The sequence below is a fragment of the Nicotiana tabacum genome, chromosome 17 (assembly GCF_000715075.1).
Source record: "Nicotiana tabacum cultivar K326 chromosome 17, ASM71507v2, whole genome shotgun sequence".
In the NCBI taxonomy this organism is placed as follows: Eukaryota; Viridiplantae; Streptophyta; class Magnoliopsida; order Solanales; family Solanaceae; genus Nicotiana; species Nicotiana tabacum.
Window position 1 is genome coordinate 105230382 of NC_134096.1, and position 8488 is coordinate 105238869.

Sequence of the window (8488 nt, forward strand, 5' to 3'; positions counted from 1 at the left end):
GAAAGAAACTTCAACATTGCTTGCATTTTGTTTGAAATTGCTGTCATTTTTGTCAAGTTATATGTGCAGAATTTGTAGGGATGCATGGCGTTTGCACAAGCAAGCATGACAAAGACATGACATGCTCTTTTCGTTCCAATTTGGGTGCTCAGAAACATATTACTATGACAAAAATTAAATATATAAATAATTTATACTAGCAATACTTTTTGTTGGGGAACAAGTTGAATTATATTTCTTGTGCTCTTTCAAATGTGTGTAATTTTCCATTTAGAGGAAAGTGAGTAATACTTTGGGATACAAGAAAATATTATATGCGTACTTAGGGACAAAGCGTGCATAATATAATATGATAATAATCAAGGTACCCAACTAAAATGAAAAAAATATGATCCAAATTCAAAAATTGTTTTACGTTTTAATTTGCAGCATAAAAATGGAATAACCGAAGTTCAAACGAATAACAATAATTATTACGGCTCAGTCCCAAATAAATTAAGATTGAATATATGAATTTTTACTAAAAATATTCCCCATTTAACATTACAAAAAAAAAACAAATAACGAGTGCAGGTTCTCTATATTTCCTACACTGATAGGGATAGAATACCCCTGGAAAGCAAAGATAACGTACATATATTAATACGACTAGAATATTAATACTCCTAGAAAGCGTAGATCTAAAGTACATATTAATACGACTAGAATATTTTTCAACTAACTAGTACAGTCTATATATAAATCTTTTTCTTCCATTGTAGTTTTATCTTTCGATAAATTTATAATGATTCTGAGAAATTTTAGATCTTTTTCGAGACAACTTTATTCTATGGTATTTTAAGTTTACCTCATCCGCATTTAAAACTTTCACTCACCAAGATTTCAAAGCTACGGACCAGTTCATTTGAAGATCAATACAAAACATGATTAAACTATCTCAAACAAAAATAGAAAGAAATGATCGGTCAAAAATAGATCCTATCTATTTGTTTACATAAATAAAACCTTAACAAGGAACTTACTTAACTTCTGATTTATGATCTTGGCTGGCCTATACATAATTTTCGACCTTTTAATTGATAACTTAAAGAAAGAAAGCAAAAGTGATAATTCTACGTTTAGGAAAAGCAACTGTTTTATTGGGTTTGAAGATATCATTCCAAAGAGACGTAGTTTTCAAAGAACGGAAAAGGAGAATGAAAACCCCTAGGTTGGTCGTTTCAAAATTCATACTCTACAAAAGTTTTGTTTGAAAGTCAATGTCAAAAGTAGCCAATTATACCTGAAATAGAGACAATATCAAAGTTTATGACTGCGCGCCCGAGGTCACCAAGACTGAAGCCTAAAAAATAATCTTAGCCATGTACTTCCATTCAATACAACTGCTGAAAATAATATACAACACGTACTATTTCCATTCGTCAACTCTCCTTATATATATATGCCATCTCTAAACCCCTCCTTTGCCATAATCACAAACACATTACCAATTCGAAGCATTCAGCATAACCCCCAACGAATTCAAAGGAAACACTTCCAGCATAATCAAAAGAAAAGAGAAAAAAACACTTATTCTTTTCCAGCATAGACCAATATATACATATAAATTTTTTTTATAGAAATTTATATATGGCAACCCTTCAAGCTTCAAGTATCTTGAGCTCATTTTGTTCTGCTTCCTCATCTTCATCTTTCCGAAGAGGAACAAATATTACAGCAAAGATCAATATTCCCAATATTCGGACGAATAAAATCTCCCTCCCTAGACTAATTCAAAGAAGAGGAATATCAGAGCATGAACAGCTCACCTTCAACCCAATTGAGAAACAACTTATTAGCGCCCCTTCAAAAAGAGGTGATATGATTAATGATCCTGATCTGCTTGCTGTCGAGAAGCTTTACGCAATCAAGGAGGCAGTTGCAGATAGAGTAGAGATGCACAGGAATATAGGGGAGCAAAGAAGCCAGTGGAACAGTATGCTTTTGACGTCCATTAATGGAATAATTCTAGCTGCTGCTACAATGATTGGAGTTGCAGCTACTAGTGGTGATTCTGTTTTGGGACTAAAAATGTCTTCTACTTTGATGTATTTGGCTGCTACTGGGATGTTGGTGATCATCAACAAAATTCAACCATCCCAGCTTGCTGAAGAACAAAGAAAGGCGACAAGGCTGTTTCAAGATCTCTATAACCAAATCGAAACAACTTTATCAATCGGTCATCCTTCAGCGATTGATGTCAAAGAAGCTATTGACAAAGTATTGGCTCTTGACAAAGCCTACCCACTCCCTCTTCTTGAAGTAATGCTTGAAAAATTTCCAACTTGTGTTGAACCTGCTGTTTGGTGGCCTCAACAACGTCGTAGACAGCCTAACAGGGTCAGCGACAATGGAAATGACTGGAACAGTAAATTGGAGGAGGAAATGAAAGAAATAATGGGTGTGTTGGGCAGAAAGGACCAAGAAGAATATATTAGGCTGGGTAAAAAGGCCTTGAAATTGAATAAGTTTTTAGCCATCTCTGGTCCTTTTCTCACAGGCCTAGCAGCGATTGGCTCGGCATTTGTAGGTTCTTCTCCTTCTCATGGATCTTGGGCAGCTATGCTTGGAATTGTTGGTGGCGCTTTGGCAAGTGTAGTTAACACAATTGAGCATGGTGGACAAGTTGGAATGGTATTCGAGATGTATAGGAGTAACGCTGGTTTCTTCGAGTACATGCAAGAGTCAATTAAATCTAACTTGACAGAAACAGAAACGGGTAGAAGAGAAAATGGTGAATTGTTTGAAATGAAGGTGGCTTTGAAGTTAGGAAGGAGCTTATCTGATCTAAGAAATCTTGCTGCTTCTTCTTCATTGAAAGCAGATTCAGACGAGTTTGCAAGCAAGCTTTTCTGATGTTTTACATATCCTTGTAGTAGTAGCGGAACATATTCTTTAATCATCTTACATGTGTATTTTTTAACATAGTTAATTGTTTGGATACTGTGTTGGCTATTAGCATCTCTTAATAATGTATATATTGATCAATTCTTGAAATTTCTTAAACAATGAAGGAGGTTAATTTCTTATGATTAATTTCACTCATGGTCTTCGACTATCTTTCAATTTCACTAAAGTCACTCAATTATTTTTTGTTACTTAAAAGTAATCAAACTTTATCATTGTCACTTAAAAGTCATTTTGGCTCAAACCCCTACCATAAATATGACATGGCATAAAATTTAATGAGAAAAATCTAAAAATAAATACCACATAATAGTTGCATGTCTATTGACAATTTTCGTTATGCACTTTAATTACATGTGTTGCTTACTAAGCAGGTTATTTGTATGCTGGTGTTGCTTAATAAGCAACATTTTGAAATTAATAGAATGATAGTTTATGAAAATAGATTCTTATTAGCCTTGTTATTCTTGTATGCTTATGATACATTAATATGTTATGTGAGCTAGATACAATACTATTTTAACTTCACTAAAAAATTATAAATATGTTATGTGAGTTGGATACAGTAGTATTTTAACTTCAGTAGAGTTATAAAACGACTCGGATGAGGCATACAAATAAGAGAATAAATTTTTAGTATAGAATAATTATAAATGGGCATTATGTAACAGAAAAGGCAAGAATTTTGTAGTACAGGATAATTATTTTAAACTAATGTGGAATTTAATATTTTTTTATCGAAACCATTTGGGTCATGGGTCAAACCACATTAAGGGAGAAATAGATCTAAAGTGGGTATGGTCCATTTAAGCACAACCTATTGCAATTGTTTAGACAAAAGAAAGATTTTATCTGTTATTGTGATATCAAACGCTAAGTGTAATAGGCAATGGGCAGGGAGTTATTTTGATATCTGTCGACATGTGTTATTATTCATTCCCAAAATTGATTACGTAGTTGTTAAATGGCATAAACCTCCTGAATATTGGCTTAAGATTAATACTGATGGAAGCAAAGACACGGACGGAAATTCGAGTATTGGTGGCATATGCAGAGATTATAGGGATAAGCTAACTATGGCATTTGCTTCTTCAATTTGCAGAACAAGTAGCAACATGGCTGAAGCTAGTGCAGCCTTAGCGGGGGTGGAATGGTGTAGTCGCAATAGTTGCAACAACATTATACTGGAGTGTGATTCCCAGCTTGTGGTTGATTTGATCAATGGTAAACCAAAACCTCCTTGGCAAATGCAGGGCATTATCAGACAGATTCAAGACATTGTCGGTCAACTCAATTATGCTAATCGCCATTGTTATAGAGAAGCTAATTAAGTTGCGGATGCATTAGCAAAATAGAGCATTGACAATGAAGAACTTCTTATTTTCTCTCATCATGCTCTTCCTTTTTCTACAGTTGGACCTTACAGATTGGATTACATCCAGATGGTGTCACTAAGGCATAAACATAGGAAGAATACTTTTTGGTGAAGAGTTTTTTTGATTGGTAGGTTATTGTATATGCAATGGTGTATATGCCAAACTGCACAACGCACTTTTGTTTTTGTATGTAATGCATAAGGGAAGTAAATAGTTAGTAAATAGGGGTAACCGTTGCCTCCTTTGTGCGAGGTAACAACATAGGCCCCCTTCATATTTTTGTACTCTTTGTTGGTTGAATGATAGGGCCATGCCATCATATGACGTAATTAATATATATAAAAAAAGATTGTATCTATACGATCAAAACCCCAAAAAAATCACAAGACCTAATTTTATCGGGGGTATGCGTTTTTTCCCTTATTGAAACCCATTTGGGTTATGGGTCAAATCACATTAAGGGAGAAATGGATTTAGTGGGTATGACCCATTTAAGCTTATGTGGTATTTATTTTTGGATTTTTCTCATTAAATATTATGCCTTGTCATATTTATGGTAGGGTTTGAGCCAAAATGACTTTTAAGTAACAATAATAAAGTTTAGTTACTTTTAAGTGATAAAAAATAGTTAAGTGACTTTAGTGAAATTAAAAGTAGTGAAATTAAACTCAATGATAGATGCTCTTATCAAATCGTAGCTGTCACAATCCAAACTCAATTAGAGGTCCTGTTTGACACTTAGCGAGCAACTACTAACTAAGCAATCAACGTTCATAACTCAATGCAAAAACGAATAATAATAATAATTTAACGTACAGTTTTTCGTAGCAGCGGGAAAAACATAAAGCATAATCGAATTCGACATCCCATAAACTCACAATATAGTAATAAAGCATGCATCTAACACAATTTGAGTACAAAAGTTGAGAGTTAGGCCGAATCATAATTAAAATTGGAATTAAAAGAATGTCTTATACCCTAATTGGATTTAAAGTTGAGATTCGAACCCAACATCTTACCCTCAAAAGTGTCATGATACTAAAGTTTAAACGATTTTCAGATTGATCAAAAACTGATTAATTAGTACAAAGTTCTACCTAGCTTGGTTACCATATATGACAAAAGATCTCAAGGACTTGAGAGTAAAATTAGGATAATGAAAAGCCTTTTTCCGGTGAATTCAGAAGAGCGGTGGTTGTGCAAGAAACAGACCAAAAGATATATACTAAGCAAGGGTGAGCTCAAGAGAGATATTATTCACATCTAAACTGGCAGATGGCTCTAAGTCTAAGGACATGGTGCTACTGGAGAAATCTTCCTCTCCTGTAGTTTCAATAATTGAAGCAGATGGACTCTTATTTGACAAACTGCTAGCTTCTCGTACCACTTTATTCCCGTCGCCAACATCCTACAAAAGGCAGAAAATATCTACTAATTAGTTAAGTAGTCATAGGTACCAATCTAATATATAATGCTTCCAATTTATTGTATCGACTTAAAGAATTATAGCTTATAGAAAGCCAGAGATTTCGTTTATATTTACTTGAACATTGTGGCCATTGAAAATATCCCTGAACATGGTGTAATAATTAGACTTTCCTTCCAATCCCATGATCCTATTTTCCTTGGTCTCTTGCATATGTTTCCTGTAAAAGGACCTAAGTAAGCAAGAGTGCACTTATATATGTACAACAACAGCATTCTAAAGAATATTTTTACAATCAATGTAATTTAATATGTTAGAGCTGATTACATGTCTCTCATTTTAGGTTACTAGCTTATTCTACTTGTAATTGAGCAAATTAAGCAAGAGTTTAAGTTATATAATGCAGCTCATAAACTGAAATTAATAGCCTGAAAAATAAGCTAGACAACATTATTGTTAAGTTATATTGATCGTGTAAAAATTATTCATGCTCCTAGTGCAGAGAAATCAAACTCACTATTTCTCCTATAACTTTTCATAGAAAAATGGAATTTAATTACATGAACTCATTGATGAGAAAAAAGAAAGAGACTCCGAAAAGTTAATTAGACGAACCAAGGATGGGCACCAAAGAAGGCTTTGTCATTAATATTGTAGTAGTGATGATAGTTCCCATTGGCTGCCCCATCCATTCTATTCCTTTTACCCCCATTTGCAGCTTCTGCTTCAGCTGTAACAAAAAAAAATGAATTTTTAAACTATAATATAAATAATTACATTTGGAGATGTTATGATGTGGCTTGATTTCCGAGGACAAAGCCATTGATAAGAAGGTGTGGAGGTTGAGCATTAGGGCTGTAGGTTAGGAGGTAGTTGAGCATTTTTCTACTTCGTACCGGGTGTGAGGCTAGCCTGATAGGGTTTCGTTTTAGATTGCCGGTGGTTAATATTGTGTTCACACTATTCTTTCGTTTTCCATAGTATAGTGTCTTATTTACTTGTTATTGTTATTGCGTTTCATCTATTTTTTGGTTCTTATGTCGTTTTTCTACTCCCTCAAGGTAAGGGTAAGGTCTGCGTACTCACTACCCTCCCTATACCCTATTTGTGAGATTTCACTGGGTTGTATACATTTGGAGGTTGTGAATCTTAGGATCTTACCTCTCTCAGATTATAATTCCTGCTGTTATATATTATGCATATTCTAAATTTCTCAATCTTACCTAGTACTTTCTCAATTATTGATAAATTAAACATATACTGTAAACTAAATTCAATTGACTCCGGTTCATTAGATAATAAAACCAAGTTTCAATCCGGTCAAACAGTTCCATGTTTAAAGACAAGAAAGAATTTAAAAAGAAGAAGTCCAAATGAAAAGAAGTTAATTTGGTGCTGAACTCGTTCACATATATAATACATACACAAAACATATAAATAAAATTGGGTTTGATCAGAAGAAATTAAATGCATACCTTGCATCATCTGTTCATGCTTCATGCTTCTGTACATCTATTCATATCAAAATAGATATTAAAGCTAGAGATATGAAACAAAAAAAAAGAGAAAATAAATAGAAGCAAAAAAGTTGCTTTTCCAATTAACCCTAGAGATCGAAAGCTTTGTCTCTAACCTGAAGGTGACTTTTTACGTGAGATATAGTCAGGCCCTTCACATCCATCAACTGTAGCACCATCTTTGGAGTTGCTCCTAAATTAATTAAACACAACACATCAACAAATAGGAAATAATAGGCAAGAATAGTAGAGATATATCTTTTTCCTATAGCTAGTGGAAGTAAATTAACCTTTCTCCTAAAGACATCATAGGTCCACTCCTCTTTTAAAAAGAAAAAAACTTTGTAATTTGTAAATACTTAATTGAGAAAGGAAAATGCCCCTTTTTCATACACTTCTATACACAGCTAGCTCATTCAAATGCATATAATTAATTTTCATGCAAGAAAAGGTAAAAAAGAGAGGTAGCGTACGATCTTCTCCACCAAGTCTCTCAACAGCATGCACAAAACTGCGATGAAGATCTTGTGTCCATCGGAGTCGCGGCATTTGGGATCTAACATATGGTCTTACCCCTCCAGATTTATTGCTATGATCTTTCAACTTCTCTTCAATGGATAAACAAGGAGAATTTTTGGAAGAACTTTCAGAGAATTCTAACGGCTCCTTCATCATGGTAAAAAGAAGGGGTTGGGAAGATGGAGGTAGACTGGGATAAAGGAGGAAAGGAGTTATGGTCTGTGCTACAACAAAAAGAGATCATAAATATTGGTGAGTCTGTTGTCATGTTTTGTCTACTTTTGCTGGCTTTTAGAAGAAGGAATTTCTTACAAAAAATATAATTGAGTTCTTGAAGAGTTTATTAATATTCTTTTGAATTTTGATTATAAAGTTGAATATTTTTCACGGAATTTCAGAAACTTTAGTGATATGTTCAGCATTTCACTCATTATTAAATGAAAATAGTGAAAGAGCGAGGACAAGGGAAAAAAGGAGAAAATTGATGGTGGTCTTATTTTCTGGGACATTCTTTGTTTGAAGTCAGTATCAAAAAATTCTTAGTAATGATCGAACTCATAAGACTTGCTAAAAGACAAGGTGTGAGAAAACCTCTTTTGGCATTTGGTGAAGCCCTTCAGAAGTCTGTTACGAACAATTAAGAATACAAGCGTGTACATGAGTTATACAAGTGTTTGTTTCTCAAGGTTTGATATGCATATAGT

The 8488-nt window shown here is 33.8% G+C and overlaps 2 protein-coding genes across 2 annotated transcripts; one reads left to right on the plus strand and one right to left on the minus strand.

Annotated features, from left to right (window-relative positions):
• The first annotated feature begins 1629 nt into the window (after positions 1 to 1629).
• On the plus strand, positions 1630 to 3048 carry LOC107777940 (putative F-box protein At4g22030). The gene has a single exon (XM_016598109.2). It carries the CDS (start codon positions 1630 to 1632, stop codon positions 2893 to 2895), a length of 1266 nt encoding a protein of 421 aa, XP_016453595.2. The 3' UTR covers positions 2896 to 3048.
• Positions 3049 to 5450: 2402 nt separating this feature from the next.
• On the minus strand, positions 5451 to 8170 carry LOC107777941 (uncharacterized). Its single transcript, XM_016598111.2, has 6 exons — positions 7739 to 8170; positions 7382 to 7458; positions 7224 to 7260; positions 6364 to 6478; positions 5866 to 5968; positions 5451 to 5730 (listed from the first exon to the last, which is right to left on the minus strand). The coding sequence occupies exons 1-6, from the start codon at positions 7938 to 7940 to the stop codon at positions 5548 to 5550; spliced, it is 717 nt and encodes a 238-aa protein (XP_016453597.1). The 5' UTR covers positions 7941 to 8170; the 3' UTR covers positions 5451 to 5547.
• Positions 8171 to 8488: the final 318 nt, after the last annotated feature.